The sequence below is a fragment of the Ascaphus truei genome, chromosome 11, assembly GCF_040206685.1.
Source record: "Ascaphus truei isolate aAscTru1 chromosome 11, aAscTru1.hap1, whole genome shotgun sequence".
Classification (NCBI taxonomy): Eukaryota; Metazoa; Chordata; class Amphibia; order Anura; family Ascaphidae; genus Ascaphus; species Ascaphus truei.
Genome location: NC_134493.1, coordinates 54,895,915 through 54,921,318, shown reverse-complemented (window position 1 = coordinate 54,921,318; position 25,404 = coordinate 54,895,915). Strand labels below are relative to the sequence as shown.

The 25,404-nt window shown below is 50.9% G+C and overlaps 1 protein-coding gene across 1 annotated transcript; it reads right to left on the bottom strand.

Moving 5' to 3' along the window:
- Positions 1-701: 701 nt before the first annotated feature.
- LOC142462888 (uncharacterized) lies at positions 702-23,132 on the bottom strand. Its single transcript, XM_075565102.1, has 5 exons — positions 23,030-23,132; positions 13,777-14,087; positions 7,282-7,457; positions 1,815-2,262; positions 702-888 (listed from the first exon to the last, which is right to left on the bottom strand). The coding sequence occupies exons 2-5, from the start codon at positions 13,896-13,898 to the stop codon at positions 702-704; spliced, it is 933 nt and encodes a 310-aa protein (XP_075421217.1). The 5' UTR covers positions 13,899-14,087; positions 23,030-23,132.
- Between the last annotated feature and the right edge of the window lie 2,272 nt (positions 23,133-25,404).

Genomic DNA, 25,404 nt, shown 5'->3' with positions numbered 1-25,404 from the left:
ATATACACAGATACAAGAGGTCCCCCAAGCTCATATACACAGATACAAGAGGTCCCCCAAGCTCATATATACAGATACAAGAGGTCCCCCCAGCTCATATACACAGATACAAGAGGTCCCCCCAGCTCATATACACAGATACAAGAGGTCCCCCTAGTCCCTCTTAGATATTACTGTACATGGCCTTCAATAGTTTTATTAGTTCAGGCCGCAGATTCCAACGCACTTCCAAATATATTGTTAAACAGTATTGTCGTGGAACAATCATGCAATTGTGTTACTCCTTACCCCGAAACACAGGTTCCCTCTTCTAAACATGTCTACTCCTGCTCTCCGCAGCATGTATTCTGTGCTCTAACCTTCTCAGCTAGGCACTAGAAAGAGAGCAGCGGTGTAGTTCCTCATGCCATGCCGTATCTGAACACGAGATGTCCATCACACAGAAATAGAGCAAGACCAAGACGAGGGGGGTTTCCAATGCCTTCTAAACCTTCATGTCTCCGTAGAAAGCAAAGTCACCCTTGCAAAATGTATCCACAACATGAGCATCCATTGAGATGTTTAGATAGAGACAGAAGAAAAAATGAGAGGAGATATCTAGTGAGAGTCTTCAAGGTTTCACAGGTGGAAGAGAAAAGACTATAGTCAAGCTCTTTGCTACTTTGAAAGGGCTCCGGGAATCTTCTGCTTCTCTGTCTTTCTCAGTTGCCCTCTCGAACAGAACTCAAGAGATCTTGAACAGTGTGGATTGGTACCACTGAAGAGTCAAGCTTTGGTACCAATGAGTAACTGGATCCAGAGGGATCCAGAGGGAATTTTCCGATCGTTACAGATGGAGGTAAAAATGCCGCCCTCGAGACTGGAGGGGGTTTTCCATCATCCAAATCCCTTTCAAAAAGATAGTGGTTTAAGATTTCGCAGAAGAGTAACCCGAGACCCTCTTTACACCCCGAGGGCTGGTAATGAGGCACGGGAACAGAGTGACGAGGAGGTATCAGTGCCAATATCTTGTTACTGGTAGACTATTCAACACAAGGAACCCGCATTAAAATTTAAAGACCCTTCCAACGGTTCAAAGATCAGGAAACTGATTACTACCTCTCCACTGCAAACCAACTCAAAATGATCTCCAGGACCTGTACTACACCCCGTCAACGACCCCTTCACTGCCACAGCCGTCAGCAACATAGCAATTAGGCTAAGAACCTAACTTGGCCATAGCAGGGTGACTATGGACAGATTCCCTGCGGATGTGGAAAGGAAACACGGCACCCCCGAATCTGCTGACCATTTGATGTACCATGTCTGGACATCATGATAGTTGAAGCATGAATACCTAAAGTTCCCATGGCAGTTACAAGCCTTACTTTTGCCCCATTCACTTGAATGTGAAGAGGTATATTACGTCTTAGCACTGTTTAGTACCTTTGGGCCTCTTTTACATGAAGCCCCCTTTCTTGCAGCTCAGTGCTGATTGGGACAGAACCAGCGCGCAGACTTTTAGATTTATAAAAAAAAAATCTCCTATTTAATATGGTGACAAAACACGTAGTTAATAGCGTTTCCCGCGACCGTCTGCGCATCGTTAACTGTGCATTAACAGCGTCTGGAATGGCAGCCTTTCCCGTGATGGATGTATCTCCATACATGGACGTTCTTAGCACTTGTAATAATTACAATGGAGGCTCAGTGATACAAAGCATATGCACCCAATGGGCCCGAATCATTGAAATAAATGGGGCTTGAAGCATCCCTAGCAAGGTAGTGACAAGTTTGCAGCATATTGAATAGGACCCAATGTGATCTTTGGGTACAGTTGAGGTATTGAGTAGATTTGAACAGGAAGTCGCTTAGATGAGTGGTGAAGACACTGGGTGACCCCGATCAAGTCCCAGTGTCGGCTTTCCTGGTGACCTTGGGCAATGATTTTATCTTCTTGTGCCTCAGGCTTTGGAATACGGCCCACCCCCCTCCCAGCACTAAAGGGGTTAAGGCATACGTAGATAATACTCAGAAGGAACATGGTATATCTACTTACAAACTGCCTCCTGAGCTTGCTCTTCACCTTCTGCCCCTGGGGGTCTGGGGGGTCTGGCGGGTGTAGGGGGTAGTGGCAGGAACTCAGGTGGTTGTCCACAGAGATGCTCTTCCTCATGTGGAAGGAGCGTTGGTGGCTGAGACGAGCCTCCTCCGGGGAGGAGATGAGCCTGGGAGACAACCCCCCTGAGTTCATTCCTCTGTCTTCTGAGCGCCATGAGTCCACTGCAGAGAGGAAGGAGACAGGGTTACAGACATTGTTCCCCCAGATAACAGAATATAACATATCCTGTAGTACGGCAGAATGTACCCCAGTTTCCATAAGATTCAATATATCCCACCGCAATGTATCAGAGAAGACAATGAGGCCCACTGCACAAATTCACTAACACACTGGTACTGACACACTGATGAACATTAACACACAGAAAAACACACAGACACTAATACACGCACACATTAACACACACATTAACACACCGAGACTGTTAAAATAGGTGCAATACGGTGTTGATTTTAACATTGGGGTGCTGATCCCTGCTTTCCACCAAGGACCAATGGGGACATTTATTAACGATTGTGGATAAATAGCACTAGATTTGCCAAAGAAAATGAATCCTATAAAAGGTAACGGGCTTTTTTTGCACAGATAAATGGTGTTTTATTTGTATTATTATTGACTTGTCCAAAGTCAAAAGAAGAACCGACACTGGGATTCAAACCTGCTTCATGGGCAGGGTCATTACCACTGAGCTGCATCATGGGCAGCGCCATTACCACTGAGCTGCGTCATGGGCAGGGCCATTACCACTGAGCTGCGTCATGGGCAGCGCCATTACCACTGAGCTGCGTCATGGGCAGCGCCATTACCACTGAGCTGCTTCATGGGCAGGGCCATTACCACTGAGCTGCGTCATGGGCAGCGCCATTACCACTGAGCTGCTTCATGGGCAGCGCCATTACCACTGAGCTGCGTCATGGGCAGGGCCATTACCACTGAGCTGCGTCATGGGCAGGGCCATTACCACTGAGCTGCTTCATGGGCAGGGCCGTTACCACTGAGCTGCTTCATGGGCAGCGTCATGGGCAGCGCCATTACCACTGAGCTGCTTCATGGGCAGGGCCATTACCACTGAGCTGCTTCACGGGCAGCGCCATTACCACTGAGCTGCTTCACGGGCAGCGCCATTACCACTGAGCTGCTTCATGGGCAGGGCCATTACCACTGAGCTGTTTCATGGGCAGCGCCTTTACCACTGAGCTGCTTCATGGGCAGGGCCATTACCACTGAGCTGCTTCATGGGCAGGGCCATTACCACTGAGCTGCTTCATGGGCAGCGCCTTTACCACTGAGCTGCTTCATGGGCAGCGCCATTACCACTGAGCTGCTTCACGGGCAGCGCCATTACCACTGAGCTGCTTCACGGGCAGCGCCATTACCACTGAGCTGCTTCCTGGGCAGGGCCTTTACCACTGAGCTGCTTCATGGGCAGCGCCATTACCACTGAGCTGCTTCACGGGCAGCGCCATTACCACTGAGCTGCTTCACGGGCAGCGCCATTACCACTGAGCTGCTTCACGGGCAGCGCCATTACCACTGAGCTGCTTCATGGGCAGCGCCATTACCACTGAGCTGCTTCATGGGCAGGGCCATTACCACTGAGCTGTTTCATGGGCAGCGCCTTTACCACTGAGCTGCTTCCCGGGCAGGGCCATTACCACTGAGCTGCTTCATGGGCAGGGCCTTTACCACTGAGCTGCTTCATGGGCAGGGCCTTTACCACTGAGCTGCTTCATGGGCAGCGCCTTTACCACTGAGCTGCTTCATGGGCAGCGCCATTACCACTGAGCTGCTTCATGGGCAGGGCCATTACCACTGAGCTGCTTCACGGGCAGCGCCATTACCACTGAGCTGCTTCATGGGCAGGGCCATTACCACTGAGCTGCTTCATGGGCAGGGCCATTACCACTGAGCTGCGTCATGGGCAGCGCCATTACCACTGAGCTGCTTCATAGGCAGCGCCATTACCACTGAGCTGCTTCATGGGCAGCGCCATTACCACTGAGCTGCTTCATGGGCAGGGCCGTTACCACTGAGCTGCTTCATAGGCAGGGCCGTTACCACTGAGCTGCTTCACGGGCAGCGCCATTACCACTGAGCTGCTTCATGGGCAGCGCCTTTACCACTGAGCTGCTTCATGGGCAGCGCCATTACCACTGAGCTGCTTCATGGGCAGAGCCATTACCACTGAGCTGCTTCATGGGCAGCGCCATTACCACTGAGCTGCTTCATGGGCAGGGCCGTTACCACTGAGCTGCGTCATGGGCAGGGCCGTTACCACTGAGCTGCGTCATGGGCAGCGCCATTACCACTGAGCTGTTTCATGGGCAGGGCCGTTACCACTGAGCTGCTTCATGGGCAGCGCCATTACCACTGAGCTGCTTCATGGGCAGGGCCATTACCACTGAGCTGCTTCATGGGCAGCGCCATTACCACTGAGCTTCTTCATGGGCAGCGCCATTACCACTGAGCTGCGTCATGGGCAGCGCCATTACCACTGAGCTGCTTCATGGGCAGCGCCATTACCACTGAGCTGCGTCATGGGCAGCGCCATTACCACTGAGCTGCTTCATGGGCAGCGCCATTACCACTGAGCTGCTTCATGGGCAGCGCCATTACCACTGAGCTGCTTCATGGGCAGCGCCATTACCACTGAGCTGCTTCATGGGCAGCGCCATTACCACTGAGCTGCTTTATGGGCAGCGCCATTACCACTGAGCTGCTTCATGGGCAGCGCCATTACCACTGAGCTGCTTCATGGGCAGCGCCATTACCACTGAGCTGCTTCATGGGCAGGGCCATTACCACTGAGCTGCGTCATGGGCAGCGCCATTACCACTGAGCTGCTTCATGGGCAGCGCCATTACCACTGAGCTGCTTCATGGGCAGGGCCGTTACCACTGAGCTGCGTCATGGGCAGGGCCGTTACCACTGAGCTGCGTCATGGGCAGCGCCATTACCACTGAGCTGTTTCATGGGCAGGGCCGTTACCACTGAGCTGCTTCATGGGCAGCGCCATTACCACTGAGCTGCTTCCCGGGCAGGGCCGTTACCACTGAGCTGCTTCATGGGCAGCGCCATTACCACTGAGCTGCTTCATGGGCAGGGCCATTACCACTGAGCTGCTTCATGGGCAGCGCCATTACCACTGAGCTGCGTCATGGGCAGCGCCATTACCACTGAGCTGCTTCATGGGCAGCGCCATTACCACTGAGCTGCGTCATGGGCAGCACCATTACCACTGAGCTGCTTCATGGGCAGCGCCATTACCACTGAGCTGCTTCATGGGCAGCGCCATTACCACTGAGCTGCTTCATGGGCAGCGCCATTACCACTGAGCTGCTTCATGGGCAGCGCCATTACCACTGAGCTGCGTCACGGGCAGCGCCATTACCACTGAGCTGCTTCATGGGCAGCGCCATTACCACTGAGCTGTTTCATGGGCAGGGCCATTACCACTGAGCTGCTTCATGGGCAGCGCCATTACCACTGAGCTGCTTCATGGGCAGCGCCTTTACCACTGAGCTGTTTCATGGGCAGCGCCTTTACCACTGAGCTGTTTCATGGGCAGCGCCATTACCACTGAGCTGCTTTATGGGCAGCGCCATTACCACTGAGCTGTTTCATGGGCAGGGCCATTACCACTGAGCTGCTTTATGGGCAGCGCCATTACCACTGAGCTGCTTCATGGGCAGCGCCATTACCACTGAGCTGCTTCATGGGCAGCGCCATTACCACTGAGCTGTTTCATGGGCAGCGCCATTACCACTGAGCTGCTTCATGGGCAGCGCCATTACCACTGAGCTGTTTCATGGGCAGGGCCGTTACCACTGAGCTGCTTCATGGGCAGCGCCATTACCACTGAGCTGCTTCATGGGCAGCGCCATTACCACTGAGCTGCGTCACGGGCAGCGCCATTACCACTGAGCTGCGTCATGGGCAGCGCCATTACCACTGAGCTGCTTCATGGGCAGCGCCATTACCACTGAGCTGCTTCACGGGCAGGGCCGTTACCACTGAGCTGCGTCATGGGCAGCGCCATTACCACTGAGCTGCTTCACGGGCAGGGCCGTTACCACTGAGCTGCTTCATGGGCAGGGCCATTACCACTGAGCTGCTTCATGGGCAGCGCCTTTACCACTGAGCTGCTTCATGGGCAGCGCCATTACCACTGAGCTGTTTCATGGGCAGCGCCATTACCACTGAGCTGCTTCATGGGCAGCGCCATTACCACTGAGCTGCTTCATGGGCAGCGCCATTACCACTGAGCTGCGTCACGGGCAGCGCCATTACCACTGAGCTGCGTCATGGGCAGCGCCATTACCACTGAGCTGCTTCATGGGCAGTGCCGTTACCACTGAGCTGCTTCATGGGCAGGGCCATTACCACTGAGCTGCTTCATGGGCAGCGCCATTACCACTGAGCTGCTTCATGGGCAGCGCCATTAACACTGAGCTGCTTCATGGGCAGCGCCATTACCACTGAGCTGCTTCATGGGCAGGGCCTTTACCACTGAGCTGCTTCACGGGCACCGCCGTTACCACTGAGCTGCTTCATGGGCAGCGCCATTACCACTGAGCTGCTTCATGGGCAGCGCCATTACCACTGAGCTGCTTCATAGGCAGGGCCGTTACCACTGAGCAGCTTCATGGGCAGCGCCATTACTACTGAGCTGCTTCATGGGCAGCGCCATTACCACTGAGCTGCTTCATGGGCAGCGCCATTATCACTGCGCTGCTTCATGGGCAGCGCCATTACCACTGAGCTGCTTCATGGGCAGGGCCATTACCACTGAGCTGCTTCATGGGCAGGGCCATTACCACTGAGCTGCTTCATGGGCAGCGCCATTACCACTGAGCTGCTTCATGGGCAGCGCCATTACCACTGAGCTGCGTCATGGGCAGGGCCATTACCACTGAGCTGCTTCACGGGCAGCGCCATTACCACTGAGCTGCTTCATGGACTTTGACTGAGCCACTTGTGCTGAAGCTGAGCCACTGATTGAGCCACCTGTGCTTAAGCTGGGATATCCTAAAAACCTGACCTGTTGGGGGATCTGGAGGACTGGAGTTGAGAACCACTGCTCTAAGCCATTAATACGGCATAGTACAACGATACAGCATTGCTGTGCATGTCCATTCATTCCGAAAGCCTCCGCAGACGGGTTTGCAGGTCGTACTTACCAGAAGGGGGCAGTTTGCAGGATTTGTAGGCGTCTGGTGGGGTTGAACAGCTTTGAGGAAGCCGAGGAGCTCCCTCCTGTAGCTGCGGGATTCTGGTCAGCACCGGAGACTGAGGGATGCTGGGAAGAGTCAGGGACTTTCCTAAAACAGGTCTCTGCAGCTTCCTGTCCAAGGACCTATAGGAGAGAGGGACACAGAGGTCAGAATGAACCACTAACCAACTCCTTACCGAAGCACTTTCCCCATATGGTGTACCAATTATAAGGATACCTTCAACTTCTTCAATGTGACATGCTGGTTATAAGGACCCCATACTGGTACTAACATGTCCCCAGTGTGATAGTTATAAGGACACCATCCTTGTGCATAGTGATGGTTATAAATCAGGTCCCCAATGCGATGTGACAGTTACTAGGACACCTTACTTTCATGAACACGTCCCCACTGTGAGATGACGGTTAGTAGGACCACTTCCTTATATGAACATGTCCCCACTGTGAGATGACGGTTAGTAGGACACCTTACTTTCATGAACACGTCCCCACTGTGAGATGACGGTTAGTAGCACACCTTACTTTCATGAACACGTCCCCACTGTGAGATGACGGTTAGTAGGACCCCTTCCTTACATGAACATGTCCCCACTGTGAGATGACGGTTAGTAGGATTCCTTACTTATATGAACACGTCCCCACTGTGAGATGACGGTTAGTAGGACACCTTCCTTATATGAACATGTCCCCACTGTGAGATGACGGTTAGTAGGACACCTTACTTTCATGAACACGTCCCCACTGTGAGATGACGGTTAGTAGCACACCTTACTTTCATGAACACGTCCCCACTGTGAGATGACAGTTAGTAGGACCCCTTCCTTACATGAACACGTCCCCACTGTGAGATGACAGTTAGTAGGATTCCTTACTTATATGAACACGTCCCCACTGTGAGATGACGGTTAGTAGGACACCTTCCTTATATGAACATGTCCCCACTGTGAGATGACGGTTAGTAGGACACCTTACTTTCATGAACACGTCGCCACTGTGAGATGACGGTTAGTAGGACACCTTACTTTCATGAACACGTCCCCACTGTGAGATGACGGTTAGTAGGACCCCTTCCTTACATGAACATGTCCCCACTGTGAGATGACGGTTAGTAGGACACCTTACTTTCATGAACACGTCCCCACTGTGAGATGACGGTTAGTAGGACACCTTACTTTCATGAACACGTCCCCACTGTGAGATGACGGTTAGTAGGACACCTTACTTTCATGAACACGTCCCCACTGTGAGATGACGGTTAGTAGGACCCCTTCCTTACATGAACATGTCCCCACTGTGAGATGACGGTTAGTAGGATACCTTACTTATATGAACACGTCCCCACTGTGAGATGACGGTTAGTAGGACACCTTCCTTACAGTATATGAACACGTCCCCACTGTGAGATGACGGTTAGTAGGATACCTTACTTATATGAACACGTCCCCACTGTGAGATGACGGTTAGTAGGACCCCTTCCTTATATGAACACATCCCCACTGTGAGATGACGGTTAGTAGGATACCTTCCTTATACTGTATGAACACGTCCTCACTGTGAGATGACGGTTAGTAGGACCCCTTCCTTATATGAACATGTCCCCACTGTGAGATGACGGTTAGTAGGGTACCTTACTTTCATGAACACGTCCCCACTGTGAGATGACGGTTAGTAGGACACCTTACTTTCAAGAACACGTCCCCACTGTGAGATGACGGTTACTAGGACAGCTTCCTTATATGAACACGTCCCCACTGTGAGATGACGGTTAGTAGGACCCCTTCCTTATATGAACATGTCCCCACTGTGAGATGACGGTTAGTAGGACCCCTTCCTTATATGAACATGTCCCCACTGTGAGATGACGGTTAGTAGGGTACCTTACTTTCATGAACACGTCCCCACTGTGAGATGACGGTTAGTAGGATACCTTCCTTATATGAACATGTCCCCGCTGTGAGATGACGGTTAGTAGGACCCCTTCCTTATATGAACACGTCCCCACTGTGAGATGACGGTTAGTAGGACACCTTCCTTATATGAACACGTCCCCACTGTGAGATGACGGTTAGTAGGATACCTTCCTTATATGAACACGTCCCCACTGTGAGATGACGGTTAGTAGGACCCCTTCCTTATATGAACACGTCCCCACTGTGAGATGACGGTTAGTAGGACACCTTCCTTATATGAACACGTCCCCACTGTGAGATGACGGTTAGTAGGATACCTTCCTTATATGAACACGTCCCCACTGTGAGATGACGGTTAGTAGGATACCTTCCTTATAGGAACATGTCCCAGAGTTATAAAAGGACGCGTTCCCCGTACTTACATATTCCCCCACTGGGATGTGACAGTAATAAGGACATCTTCCACGTGAGAACATGACCTAAGGTCAGGGGTGGACAACTCCAGTCCTGAAGAGCCACCAACAGGCTAGGTATTAGGGCTATCCCTGCTTCAGCACAGGTGGCTCAATCAACTGAGCCACCTTTGCTGAAGCAGAGATATCCTTAAAAACCTGACCAGTGGGTGGCCCTTGAGGACTAGAGTTGGCCGCCCTTGATCTAGAGTAAAGTACAAGTTGTAGAAAATACTTCCAGTGTGATGAGGTCCTTTGAACCCCGTCGATGAATGAACATGTCCCCAGTGTGGCGTGACACTTATGAAGACACCCGCATTTTACTCAATATGTGGTTTGAAGTGTACCCTCCTAGTAAAGTGACAGTACAAGAACGACAGCCTTCCAACGAATGTCCAATACTTGTACGAACCTTCTGCTTTCGATTAGATTCCCAGTGTGAACCCCACAGTTACAAGAACACCCTCCTTCTAAAGCTTCTACTCGGAAAGACACATGGCGAAGAACAAACTCTCAGTAAGTACCTGTGTGATTTCAGTGTAATAAAGATACCCGCCCCCCCCATTATAAAAAGATATTGAGAACAGGATTACAATAGAAGAACATCTCCCCCTTGAAGAACATCTCCCCCTAGAAGAACATCTCCCCCTAGAAGAACATCTCCCCCTAGAAGAACATCACCCCCTAAAAGAACATCTCCCTATTGTGATCCTACTGTCACAAGTAGAGATGGTCGAATTTTTGGGGACGGATTTGGAATCCGCCACGTATTGGCCGGTTCCTTTCGGATCAGATTCAAAAATAGCGATTCGCCTTTTGCGGATTTTATTTTTAACACCCACAATCTGTCCGCGGATTGGATTCTTAAGATAGCCCGGCGGATTGGATCCAGTGGCGGTTTTGGATGAAGCCACGCGGATTGAAACCGGAACAATCCGTCGGCGGAGTTTGCAAGGCGGAACGGATGTGGAATGGCACATTCAGGAAAATCCGGGAAACGGGTTGGGGCCGCCCATCCAGCCAGAAGTAGAAAAAAAGCGAGCGAGAGAGAGACAGAGAGAGAGAGGAAAGGGGGAGAGAGAGAGGGGAGAGAGATGGAGAGACAGGGGGGAGGAGAGAGAAGAGTGAGAGAGAGGAGAGGGGTGGAGAGAGGAGAGTGAGAGTGCCCAGTTACAGATAATATATATTATGGGCGTATGTAACAGTTACAGATTAAAATGTGAGACAGCCTTAGTTATGAAAGAACTTAGACTGTCGGCGGCTGTGAGAGTCTCTGGCAGACTGTTCCAGTTTTGGGGTGCACGTTAAGAGGAGGAGGAGCGGCCGGATACTTTGCTGAACCTCGGGACCATGAACAGTCTTTTGGAGTCTGATCTCAGGTGATAAGTGCGGTGTTGTTATTCCTAGTATGTCCCGTGTGTTACAGCTGTAAAGCGCTGAGTATATGGATGGATCTCTATAAATAAAGACATCCGTGCATATCACTCACTGCTATTACAGACGTCTGATGGCCGCGCTGTATGCAGAGCAGAGTGCTGTTTACTGCGATAGCACAGGGCGTACAGTGACACATTAAGAACTGACGTGTTAATGGCAGGCAGGTGACGGGTTTGCAGTTTTCGGTACACATTGTACGGGTGACATTCTAAACATGTCACTCCTATCAATATCACCTCACCCCCTTCCATCCGATGGCTCTGCGTGTATGTGTCGGAGTCAGTGTCTCTGTGTGTGTGTGTGTATATGTGTGTGTCTCTGTGTGCGTGTATGTGTCGGAGTCAGTGTCTCTGTGTGTGTGTGTATATGTGTGTATGTCTGTGTGCGTGTATGTGTCAGAGTCAGTGTCTCTGTGTGTATGTATCTATATGTGTGTGTGTCTGTGTGTGTGTATGTGTCAGAGTCAGTGTCTCTGTGTGTGCGTGTATGTGTCAGTCAGTGTCTCTGTGTGTGTGTGTGTATATGTGTGTGTCTGTGTGCGTGTATGTGTCAGAGTCAGTGTCTCTGTGTGTGTGTATATGTGTGTGTGTGCGTGTATGTCAGTCAGTGTCTCTGTGTGTGTGCGTGTATGTGTCAGAGTAAGTGTCTGTGTGTGTGTGCGTGTATGTGTCAGTCAGTGCCTCTGTGTATGTGTCAGTTAGTGTCTCTGTGTGTGTGCGTGTATGTGTCAGAGTCAGTGTCTCTGTGTGTGTGCGTGTATGTGTCAGAGTCAGTGTCTCTGTGTGTGCGTGTATGTCGGAGTCAGTGTCTCTGTGTGTGTGCGTGTATGTGTCAGAGTCAGTGTCTCTCTGTGTGTGTGTATGTGTGTGTGTGTACGTGTATGTGTCGGAGTCAGTGTCTCTGTGTGTGTGCGTGTATGTGTCAGAGTCAGTGTCTCTGTGTGTGTGCATGTATGTGTCAGAGTCAGTGTCTGTGTGTGTGCGTATATGTGTCGGAGTAAGTGTCTCTGTGTGTGTGTGTGTGTGTGTCGGAGGCAGTGTGTATGTGTGTCTGTGTTTATGTGTTGGAGTCTGTGTCTCTGTGTGTATGTATCTATGTGTGTGTGCGTGTATGAGTCGGAGTCAGTGTCTCTGTGTGTGTGTGTATATATGTGTGTACGTGTCAGAGTCAGTGTCTCTGTGTGTGTGCATATATGTGTCGGAGTCAGTGTCTCTGTGTGTGTGCATATATGTGTCGGAGTCAGTGTCTCTGTGTGTGTGCATATATGTGTCGGAGTCAGTGTCTCTGTGTGTGTGCGTGTATGTGTCGGAGTAAGTGTCTCTGTGTGTGTGTCAGTGTCAGTGTGTATGTATGTCTGTGTGTATGTGTCGAAGTCAGTGTCTCTGTGTGTATGTATTTATGTGTGTGTGTCTCTGTGTGTGTGTGTGTCAGAGTCAGTGTCTCTGTGTGTATGTATTTATGTGTGTGTGTGTCAGAGTCAGTGTCTCTGTGTGTGTATGTGTGTGTACGTGTATGTGTCGGAGTCAGTGTCTCTGTGTGTGTATGTGTGTGTACGTGTCAGAGTCAGTGTCTCTGTGTGTGCGTGTATGTGTCAGAGTCAGTGTCTCTGTGAGTGTGCGTATATGTGTCGGAGTAAGTATCTCTGTGTGTGTGTGTGTGTACGCATGTATGTGTCAGAGTAAGTGTCTCTGTGTGTGTTTGTGTGTGTGTGTGTCGGAGTCAGTGTGTATGTGTGTCTGTGTGTATGTGTCGGAGTCAGTGTGTGTGTGTGCGCGTGTATGTGTCAGAGTCACTGTCTCTATGTGTGTGTGTCTATGTGTGTGTGTCAGAGTCAGTGTCTCTGTGTGTGTGGGGTTCTGTGTATGTGTGTGTGCGTGTGTGCATGTGTCTGAGTCAGTATCTCTGTGTGTGTGTGTATATGTGTCGGAGTGAGTGTCTCTGTGTGTGTATGTGTCGGAGTCAGTGTGTCTGTGTGTGTGTGTGTGTGCGCACGCGCACGTGTATCTGTGTGTGTGTGTGTGTGTGTGCGTGCGCGCACGTATCTGTGCTCATCCAGGCGTTCCGCTGGCTTTGCATCCCATTCAGGGAGAATAGACCCCGCTTCTGTCTCGATTTCCCGCAGTGAGAGACAGCTCCGTACTCCTTGTAGGACAGTCTGTCCTGCTCGGAGACAGAAATGAGAGAGCAATCAACTGGAAGAGAGGGAGAGAGAAACTGACTGGAAGGGAGAGAGGGGGGGGGGAGAGAAAAAAAAGGGGGGAGAAAGAGAAGGAGAGAAAGAGACCAAATCTGAGACAGCAAATGACTGGAAGAGAGAGTATGAGAGAGTGAGGAGAGAGAGGAGAGAAAAACCAACTGGAAGGGAGAGCGAGAATGAAAGTGTGAGAGAAAGAATGAGAGAGTGAGAGAAACAAACCAACTGGAAGGGAGAGAACCCGACTAGAAAAGATTTAGAGAGAGAAGCAAACCGACTCCGAGGGAGGGAGAGAGGGACCAGGGCCATTCCGTTGGAGAGACATGTTCAAGAACATCATATTTGTGGCTCCTTCCAAACCAGTGTTCTATTAACCAGAGACTCTCTTAAAATAAGTACGTGACTTGTCCGGGGTGAACAAGACACCCAGCACGGGGCGTATCTTATACCTGGACTGCGTGACAGAGCAGCAGTAGCTGCCGCTCCTCCGGCCTGTGCTGCGTCCCGGTCGCAGGTCCTCCCGGGACTTCCTCAGGCTGAAGTACTCCGTCAGCTTCCCGAACGAGGACATGCTGCCGACCCTGTCACGTGGCAAGGAGCCGACCCTTTCTGCCCACCGAGACAGGGCGGGCGCCACGCCAACTCCCCCCGCATCCCCCGAGGCCAGATGGGCAGATCTCCCTCCGTCAGTGGCCCGTCTCTCTGGCCCCCCAGTGAGTCAAGCAGAGGTCAACTCACTGTGGGAAAGACCAACCCCGCTCTGGGAGGAGAAGTTAAAGAAGAAGAACAGTCTTAGAAGGGGAGTCCTCACAATTGTGGGGGGTCTAATAAAGGAAAGGGTTCTTTACCGTAAGGGCAGTTACAGTGTGGGCTTCATTACCCAAGGGGGACTGTGATGGCAGATACAATAGATATGTTCTAAAATGTTTGGACATCTTTTTAGAAAGGAAAGGTATACAGGGATATACCAAATAAGTAAACATGGGAAGGATGTTGATCCAGGGAGTAATACGATTGCCAATTCTTGGAGTCAGGAAGGAATTTATTTTCCCCCTTAAGAGATATCAATGGATAATGTGTCACTGGGGTTTTTTATTTACCTTCCTCTGGATCATAATACTGTAAGTACGTATATAGGATAAAGTATCTGTCGTCTACATTTAGCACAGGTTGAACTAGATGGGCCTACTGTAGGTCGTTTTTCAACCTCATCTACTATGTAACTATGTTATATATAGTATATAAAGCTTGTGCTATTTGCAAAATTCACTATTCTGCGTTCCTAAGACCCCTCCATCAATGTCCGAAGCAGTGGCACTGCGTCAGATTTAAAAAGAATCAACATTGGTTAAACATCGGGGCAGAGCTGGTTGCGGAGCTTGGTAAAATATGTCTGCTAAATAACAGGAAGTAACACATGGAAAGGATATGTATTTCACAAATAATAAAGAATGTTTCTGTGCACCCGAAAAAGGAGAAAGTGCGTCAAAATCGTCTGCCACGTTCAACTACTGAGCCCTAAAAAGTCTGTTAATAGCGTTCGCGCAGAATACATTGCTCTGGATCACTGCAGAACTGACTTTGACGCAGCGCGGGAGTTTCGGAATATAGGTGAGCGATGCGTATTATTTTGCCAGTGTGGCGGTTATAATGTGACAGATATTCACCAACGCTAGTTCTACATGAAAAGAGAGACCCAGAATTGTGATTTCATTTCAATTGTCCCCATCGGGCGATCAACCTGGCGCAAGGCATCCAACTACGTATCAAGCAACAAATTACCCGTCATACGTGTGAAGTCATATAAGGGGCTTCATACGTGTGACGCACACGTGATGTAAGTTTGTATTGCTGTTTAACGATAACATGCGCAAAAAAAAAATCAAATATGAGCTTGGTATATAGGCCCCTATAGCTTCTTCCTTTTACCCTATACCAGGGGCGGCCAACTCCAGTCCTCAAGGGCCACCAACAGGTCAGGTATTAAGGATGTGCCTGCTTCAGCACAGATGTCTCAATCAGTCCCAGCATCAGCACAAGTGGCTCAATCAGTTCGAGATTCAGCACAGGTGGCTCAATCACAGTGGCTCAGTCTTCGACTGGGCTGAAGCAGGGATATTCTCAAAACCCAAACCCTAAGGCACCCGTTACGGACGGGAGCCGGCCACTCCCGCCCTACACGGTACTGTAGTTTATCTTTCTGATCATTTTCATCTGTTGCCCATCAATGGCCTAATAGCATCGGACTTCCAACGCTTCCCTTTTCCCCCCCAACGCTCCCAAACATGAAGTTCATCTCACGTTTTCATATCAAACATACGTGTTGATATACAAGTTTTACGATGTCAACATGGTTTTGGGCACGGATTCCTTGTACGGCGTCCGTCCCTCAACGGTTCCAGGAAACCGTGGGTAGGTCACACACACTCATCACGTAAGACTTCAGTTATACACAGGTGGGGTGTCAGCCAATTGTTGGTCCTTAGCGTGAATGTATCGCCTCACCTTGACCTTCAAACACCCTTGAGTCGGGATGTTGAGTAAGCATTAGCGTACAGCTTAAACAACCCCCAGCCTTGTGAATCCATGTCAAATTTAGAGTATTGCTGTTGAAAATTTAAAAAGGGGTCAGTCCCCCCGAGGAGCAAAGTGTACTAATGGCAGTGACATGGTTAAGGGGTCAGTCCCTCCTAGGGGCAAAGTGTACTAATGGCAGTGACATGGTTAAGGGGTCAGTCCCTCCTAGGGGCAAAGTGTACTAATGGCAGTGACATGGTTAAGGGGTCTGTCCCTCCTAGGGGCAAAGTGTACTAATGGCAGTGACATGGGTAAGGGGTCAGTCCCTCCTAGGTGCAATGTATACTAATGGCAGTGACATGGTTAAGGGGTCAGTCCCTCCTAGGGGCAAAGTGTACTAATGGCAGTGACATGGTTACGGGGTCTTTCCCTCCTAGGAGCAAAGTGTACTAATGGCAGTGACATGGTTAAGGGGTCTGTCCCTCCTAGGGGCAAAGTGTACTAATGGCAGTGACATGGTTAAGGGGTCTGTCCCTCCTAGGGGCAAAGTGTACTAATGGCAGTGACATGGGTAAGGGGTCAGTCCCTCCTAGGTGCAATGTATACTAATGGCAGTGACATGGTTAAGGGGTCAGTCCCTCCTAGGGGAAAAGTGTACTAATGGCAGTGACATGGTTAAGGGGTCAGTCCCTCCTAGGGGCAAAGTGTACTAATGGCAGTGACATGGTTAAGGGGTCAGTCCCTCCTAGGGGCAAAGTGTACTAATGGCAGTGACTTGGTTACGGGGTCTGTCCCTCCTAGGAGCAAAGTGTACTAATGGCAGTGACATGGTTAAGGGGTCTGTCCCTCCTAGGGGCAAAGTGTACTAATGGCAGTGACATGGTTAAGGGGTCTGTCCCTCCTAGGGGCAAAGTGTACTAATGGCAGTGACATGGGTAAGGGGTCAGTCCCTCCTAGGTGCAATGTATACTAATGGCAGTGACATGGTTAAGGGGTCAGTCCCTCCTAGGGGAAAAGTGTACTAATGGCAGTGACATGGTTACGGGGTCAGTTCCTCCTAGGAGCAAAGTGTACTAATGGCAGTGACATGGTTACGGGGTCAGTTCCTCCTAGGAGCAAAGTGTACTAATGGCAATGACATGGTTAAGGGGTCAGTCCCTCCTAGGGGAAAAGTGTACTAATGGCTGTGACATATTTAAGGGGTCAGTCCCTCCTAGGGGCAAAGTGTGCTAATGGCAGTGACATGGTTAAGGGGTCAGTCCCTCCTAGGGGCAAAGTGTACTAATGGCAGTGACATGGGTAAGGGGTCAGTCCCTCCTAGGAGCAATGTATACTAATGGCAGTGACATGGTTAAGGGGTCAGTCCCTCCAAGGAGCAAAGTGTACTAATGGCAGTGACATGGTTAAGGGGTCAGTCCCTTCAAGGAGCAAAGTGTACTAATGGCAGTGACATGGTTAAGAGGTCAGTCCCTCCTAGGGACAAAGTGTACTAATGGCAGTGACATGGTTAAGGGGTCAGTCCCTCCTAGGGGCAAAGTGTACTAATGGCAGTGACATGGTTAAGGGGTCAGTCCCTCCTAGGGGCAAAGTGTACTAATGGCAGTGACATGGTTACGGGGTCTGTCCCTCGTAGGAGCAAAGTGTACTAATGGCAGTGACATGGTTAAGGGGTCAGTCCCTCCTAGGGGCAAAGTGTACAAATGGCAGTGACATGGTTAAGGGGTCAGTCCCTCCTAGGAGCAAAGTGTACTAGTGGCAGTGACATGGTTAAGGGGTCTGTCCCTCCTAGGGGCAAAGTGTACTAATGGCAGTGACATGGGTAAGGGGTCAGTCCCTCCTAGGTGCAATGTATACTAATGGCAGTGACATGGTTAAGGGGTCAGTCCCTCCTAGGGGAAAAGTGTACTAATGGCAGTGACATGGTTACGGGGTCAGTTCCTCCTAGGAGCAAAGTGTACTAATGGCAATGACATGGTTAAGGGGTCAGTCCCTCCTAGGGGAAAAGTGTACTAATGGCTGTGACATATTTAAGGGGTCAGTCCCTCCTAGGGGCAAAGTGTACTAATGGCAGTGACATGGTTAAGGGGTCAGTCCCTCCTAGGAGCAAAGTGTGCTAATGGCAGTGACATGGTTAAGGGGTCAGTCCCTCCTAGGGGCAAAGTGTACTAATGGCAGTGACATGGGTAAGGGGTCAGTCCCTCCTAGGAGCAAAGTGTGCTAATGGCAGTGACATGGTTAAGGGGTCAGTCCCTCCTAGGAGCAATGTATACTAATGGCAGTGACATGGTTAAGGGGTCAGTCCCTCCAAGGAGCAAAGTGTACTAATGGCAGTGACATGGTTAAGGGGTCAGTCCCTTCAAGGAGCAAAGTGTACTAATGGCAGTGACAGGGTTAAGGGGTCAGTCCCTCCTAGGAGCAAAGTGTACTAATGGCAATGACATGGTTAAGGGGTCAGTCCCTCCTAGGGGCAAAGTGTACTAATGGCAATGACATGTTTAAGGGGTCAGTCCCACCTAGGAGCAAAGTGTACTAATGGCAGTGACATGGGTAAGGGGTCAGTCCCTCCTAGGAGCAAAGTGTGCTAATGGCAGTGACATGGTTAAGGGGTCAGTCCCTCCTAGGAGCAATGTATACTAATGGCAGTGACATGGTTAAGGGGTCAGTCCCTCCAAGGAGCAAAGTGTACTAATGGCAGTGACATGGTTAAGGGGTCAGTCCCTTCAAGGAGCAAAGTGTACTAATGGCAGTGACATGGTTACGGGGTCAGTCCCTCCTAGGAGCAAAGTGTACTAATGGCAATGACATGGTTAAGGGGTCAGTCCCTCCTAGGGGCAAAGTGTACTAATGGCAATGACATGTTTAAGGGGTCAGTCCCACCTAGGAGCAAAGTGTACTAATGGCAGTGACATGGTTAAGGGGTCACTATGTATATATACATACATACAGTACACTCACAAACAGAAATATATATACAGGCGGTCCTCGTTTTACGACGCTTCGTTTTACGACGAACGGCTTATCCGACGCTTGTCAATGCATCCCTATGGCCCGTTTTACGACGCCCGAACGGCTTATCCGACGCTCTTACGACGCTTTAAAAAATTGCTACAAATGAACAACCAGACGGCTGCAAGCTAGGGAGATCATTCTGAACAGTCTGTGTGAAGGTTTGGTGGTGTATTTTAGGCCCTAAACCATGGCTGATCAAAGCAAAAAGCAAAGTGCTGTTACTCCAAAAAGGAATAGAAAATCTATAACTTTGGAGACCAAGCACAACATCATAAAGCGCTCTGAGAAAGGAGAGACGAACACAGAAATTGGACGTTCCTTGGATATACCTCGCACAACTATTGTGACTATAATAAAAGACAAGGCAAGAATCCTGGAACAGATCAAGGGCTCAGCACCTATGCAAGGTACGACAATAAGGCAACGTGCTGGGCATATTGCTGAGGTAGAAAAACTCCTCATCATATGGCTGGAAGATCAATCCCAGCGTCATGTGCCCATTAGTTTAGCCTTAATTCAGGCCAAGGCTTTGAGTCTGTATGAGGACATTAAGCAACAGCATGGAGAAGGGGCCACTGAGGAAACGTTCACTGCAAGTAAGGGCTGGTTTATGCGGTTTAAAGAGAGGGCAAACTTGCATAACATTAAAGTGACCGGTGATGCTGCTAGTGCTGATGAGGAGGCAGCTAAAACCTTCCCTGTTACATTGGCCAAAATTATAGAGGACGGTGGCTATTGCGCACGTCAAGTGTTCAATGTTGATGAGACTGGGCTCTACTGGAAGAAAATGCCCAGTAGAAGCTACATTGCAAGAGAGGAAAAATCTATGCTGGGTTTAAAGTTGCAAAGGACAGGCTGACTCTTCTGCTTGGTTCAAATGCTGCAGGTGATTTCAAGCTAAAACCTTTGCTTGTTTATCATGCAGAAAACCCTAGGGCATTCAAGGGTTATGCAAAGCACACACTTCCAGTGATTTGGAAGTCCAACCGTAAAGCATGGGTAACAGGGAGCCTTTTTGAGGACTGGTTCCAGCATCAATTTGTTCCGACTGTGCAATTATATTGCATGAACCAGAACCTCGATTTCAAAGCGTTGCTGCTCCTGGACAATGCTCCTGGCCATCCCGTGTACCTGGATGACCATCATCCAAACATCATGGTGGTGTTCATGCCCCCCAACACCACCTCACTGATACAGCCGATGGACCAGGGTGTTATCGCTTCCTTCAAGGCCTACTATCTTAGGCGAACATTTGCCCAGGCCATCAGAGCAACCGATGTGGAAGGTGGTCCAACCCTAAAAGAATTTTGGAAGGGTTACAACATTCTTCATGCAGTGAGAAACATCGGAGAGGCATGGAATGAGGTGAAACAATCCAATCTAAACGGAGTTTGGCGTAATTTGTGCCCGGATTTTGTGTCTGATGTCCAAGGCATTACAGAGACTGTTGCAGAAGTTACAGAAACTGTTGTGCAAATGGCCAGAGATCTCAACTTGGAGGTGGAAACCGAGGATATTGAGGAGTTGCTCGCCTCACATTCTAACGAGTTGAGCAATGAAGACCTCATGCAATTAGAGGAGCAAAAAATTGCTGAAGAGGAGGCCCACCAATCTGCTGATGTGGCACAGCCACAGCCACGTAAATCTTTGTCTAGCAAAATGTTGGCTGCGGCATTCAAGCACATTGATAGCGCACTGGCCATATTTGAGGACAATGACCCTAACATTGAACGGAGTTCAACAGTCAGTCGTGGGGTGTCTAACCAAATCAGCTGCTATAGAGAGATCTACACGCAGAAAAGGAAAGGATCTGTCCAGACTTCAATGAAGAGGTTCTTCAAGAGGCCGAAACCTTCAACCGCACCTACATCACCTCCAAAAAGTCCGTTGTCTATTGAAGATTCCCCCCCCCCATCATCTTCCTCCAATAATTGATGTGTTTTTTTTTGCTCATGTACATTTCTGTACAAAATACAGCATAGTATTATTTTTATAGTTTTATTTTACAGTTCTGTAATCAATAAATATAATGTTTACATCATAATCTATGTGTGTGCTGCATATCTTATTGCTTGAGTAACATTTTCTGTGTATTTTAGCATTAAAAATGCCTTCAGGAACGGAACGTTTAATTTAAACTGTGTTCCTATGGGAAAACGGGTTTCGCTTTACGACGCTTCGCTATCCGACGCCATTTTGAGTAACGCATTGCGTCGGATAACCGAGGACCGCCTGTATACACTTTAGCTAAAGGACTAAGAACATAGAGCGAGAAGAGATACAATACACAGCTATCAGGGACACCTACCCTCACCCAATCCTAATACACAGACATTAAGGACACCTACCTATCACCCCTTCCTAATACACAGACATCAGGGACACATACCTCTCGCCCCTCCTAATACAGACATCATGGACACGTACCTCTCACCTCCTCCTAATACATAGACCTCAGGGACATACCTTTCAACCCCTCCTAATACACAGACATCAGGGACACATACCTCTCACCCCCTCCTAATACACAGACATCAGGGAGACATACCTCTCACCCCCTCCTAATACACAAACATCAGGGACACATACCTCTCACCTCCTAATACACAGACATCAGGGACACGTACCGCTCACCACCTCCTAATATACAGACATCAGGGACACATACCTCTCACCCCCTCCTAATACACAGACATCAGGGACATACCTCTCACCCCCTCCTAATACACAGACATCGGGGACACACACCTCTCTCCCCCTCCTAATACAGAGACATCAGGGGCACATACCTCTCACCCCCTCCTAATACACAGACATCAGGGACACATACCTCTCACCCCCTCCTAATACACAGACATCAGGGACATACCTCTCACCCCCTCCTAATACACAGACATCGGGGGGGGGACACCTCTCTCCCCCTCCTAATACACAGACATCAGGGACACATACCTCTCACCTCCTAATACACAGACATCAGGGACACGTACCTCTCACCCCCTCCTAATACACAGACATCAGGGACACATACCTCTCACCCCCTCCTAATACAGACATCAGGGACACATACCTCTCACCCCCTCCTAATACACAGACATCAGGGACACATACCTCTCACCTCCTAATACACAGACATCAGGGACACGTACCTCTCACCCCCTCCTAATACACAGACATCAGGGACACATACCTCTCACCTCCTAATACACAGACATCAGGGACACACACCTCTCACCCCCTCCTAATACACAGACATCAGGGACACACACCTAACAGACATGAGGTCACACCGACAGCCACTGAATTTTAACCACCCAATGACAGTGCCGGCGTCACTCAGGTGGTGCAAAAGCTGCAATGTCCGCAGGAAATGTCTGCTCAGACCTGCATGGGGAGGGGGGGTCCCTTCCTCTGGGATACAGCGCACGTGTGGGGGGGGGGGGGGCAGCATGCGCTGGCAAAGCCGGACGACCTACCCTGACCGTTCACAAAGACATCAGATGGGAGCTCCCCAAACATCTGCAGACAGCTTAGAGCCCACGGTGACAAATCAATGCATGCGGGGGGCAGGGGGCACGCGGGGGGCAGGGGGCACACGGGGGCGGGGGGGCACACACACACGATGCAGACAGTGGTACCTAGCGAGCCAAGGCGGGATGAAGGGAGACGGGACAGGACCGAGTGCTCATGCCTTCCCATCAGCGCAGGGGGTTAACCCAGCCGAGGCGAGAAGAAGGGGGATGCCCCCCCCTTCCCCCCGCCTGACCCCGGGGTGCCCCCCTCCCCCCGCCTGACCCCCACATTCCTGACCGGTATCCTTTCATCTGCCCTACCCCGCGCCAACAGATCCACACGGCGAGCCGGCACCGTCCGAGCTACCGATCGGATCTCCGCGTGGGTTCGCCGTGGCTACCTCCACCTGTATAACCGGACAAAGGGGGTCTGCAGCCCCCCCCCCCTCAATCCCCCCAAGATCCATATCTCCCTGCCTTTCCCAACCTCCTGATGCTCTCTCACAGGCAAAGGATACCATAGCAGCAGCAGCAGCAGCAGCGTCCTCCTCCCTGCGTCTCCGCCGGATAACCTCCGCTGTCCCCCCCCCCCCCCCCCCCCGCTCTCTCCCTCTCCCAGCGCTGCTCACAGGAATGTTTAATGAGAGACGAGCCCCCTTATCACCTCTCGGTCAGCCAGTGAGATACCGGTCCTCTCATCCTTCCACGTACGTCTCGGCTGTCTCGCTCCTCTCTCCGTCTCTCTCTCTCTCTCCATCCTCCTCGGCCCCTCCTTCCCTGTTCGAATCCCTTCTCCCGCCCCTCCCCGCTCCTTCGCATCGTTGGCACCAGGCCCCCCTGTGCACTGGGTGCTGTGCCCGGCCCCTCTTGGTTGGGCGAGAGGCCGGCGGTTCGCCCGGGGTTGTCACGTCGTTGATTGGATCGGACATCGGGTCGGTCCCCTGTATTCCATCGGGTGCGCGGCGTCTGCTTGCCGCACCGAAGCGGTTTTGGGTGTTGCAAAGGTTGCCTGCCCTATAGCGTCGCCCCCGCTGTGCGGAGAGGGGCGCGGGGACGCAGTGCCGGGGACTGACGCATAAGCCAGCTAAACTGCAGCTTTGGGCAGGGGGTGGCCAACCCCAGCCCTCAAGGGCCACCAACAGGTCGGGTTTTAAAGATCTCTGCTTCAGCACAGTTGAAGACAGCCACTGATTGAGCCACCGGTGCTGAAGCAGGGACTGCCTGAGCCACCTGTGCTGAAGCAGTGACTGATTGAGTCACCTGGGCTGAAGCAGGGATATCCTTAAAACCTGACCTGTTGGTGGCCCTTGAGGACTGGAGTTGGCCGCCCTGGGCAGTGGGCCTCACAATATGAAGGGCCTCACAATATGAGGGGCCTCACAATATGAGGGGCCTCACAATATGAAGGGCCTCACAATATGAAGGGCCTCACAATATGAGGGGCCTCACAATATGAAGGGCCTCACAATATGAAGGGCCTCACAATATGACGGGCCTCACAATATGACGGGCCTCACAATATGAGGGGCCTCACAATATGAAGGGCCTCACAATATGAGGGGCCTCACAATATGAGGGGCCTCACAATATGAGGGGCCTCACAATATGAGGGGCCTCAAAAACAGAACAAAAAATGGGCGCATTTCAAGTTTTAAGATGGGACGGTAAAGAAAGTAAATACGGGAGAGGAACGTTCCCTATAAATAAGCCAATTAGGTGAAATATGACCCAGCAGTTACAATGTCTCCTGATATTACCAAGGTACCATTATCTAGTGTTACAGTTTGCAGCTCAAACTGCAGGGAACACGGGCAACAAATGATCTCAAACAGGAAAGTGTGGCAGAGATCTTGCGCTGCTGGGGAGGTGGGCTAACCCTGCTATAGAGGAGGCTTTAATACTCAGAAAATGAACGGCGTTAAGAGTTGAATTTCTGGTAGTAAGTATTATGTAATACTACAGAACGGCGTTATTTAAACGCACACACAGGATGTGCGCGGGTCGCCCCGTAGCGCAGTGCTAACTGCCCGTGACACGACGCCTGCGAGAATGAGGTCCTTTTGATAACATTACCTGTGTGGATATGAGGTAACCTCAGCTATTTTTATCGAGCTGCAAATGTCCAGAATAAGGCATTTTGGGGGGCCATGCAATGTTGGGGGGCCATGCAGTGTTGGGGGGCCATGCAGTGTTGGGGGGCCATGCAGTGTTGGGGGGGCCATGCAGTGTTGGGGGGGCCATGCAGTGTTGGGGGGGCCATGCAGTGTTGGGGGGCCATGCAGTGTTGGGGGGAGCCATGCAGTGTTGGGGGGAGCCATGCAGTGTTGGGGGGAGCCATGCAGTGTTGGGGGGGCCATGCAGTGTTGGGGGGCCATGCAGTGTTGGGGGGCCATGCAGTGTTGGGGGGGCCATGCAGTGTTGGGGGGCCATGCAGTGTTGGGGGGGCCATGCAGTGTTGGGGGGGCCATGCAGTGTTGGGGGGGCCATGCAGTGTTGGGGGGCCATGCAGTGTTGGGGGGCCATGCAGTGTTGGGGGGCCATGCAGTGTTGGGGGGGCCATGCAGTGTTGGGGGGGCCATGCAGTGTTGGGGGGGCCATGCAGTGTTGGGGGGGGGCATGCAGTGTTGGGGGGGCCATGCAGTGTTGGGGGGGCCATGCAGTGTTGGGGGGCCATGCAGTGTTGGGGGGCCATGCAGTGTTGGGGGGGCCATGCAGTGTTGGGGGGGCCATGTAGTGTTGGGGGGCCATGCAGTGTTGGGGGGTGATATAGTTAAAGAAGAATTCTCAGGGGGCTTTGCCAGTGCAAATTCCTGTTCAGCACATAGAAATGTGACAGACTAATACAGAATGCTCACACAGTGTATACTGCGCGCGCACACACACACACACACACACACACACACACACACACACACACACACACACACACACACACACACACACACACACACACACACACACACACACAGTGTATACTGCACACACACACACACACACACACACACAGAGTTTATACTGCGCGCACGCACACACGCAGTT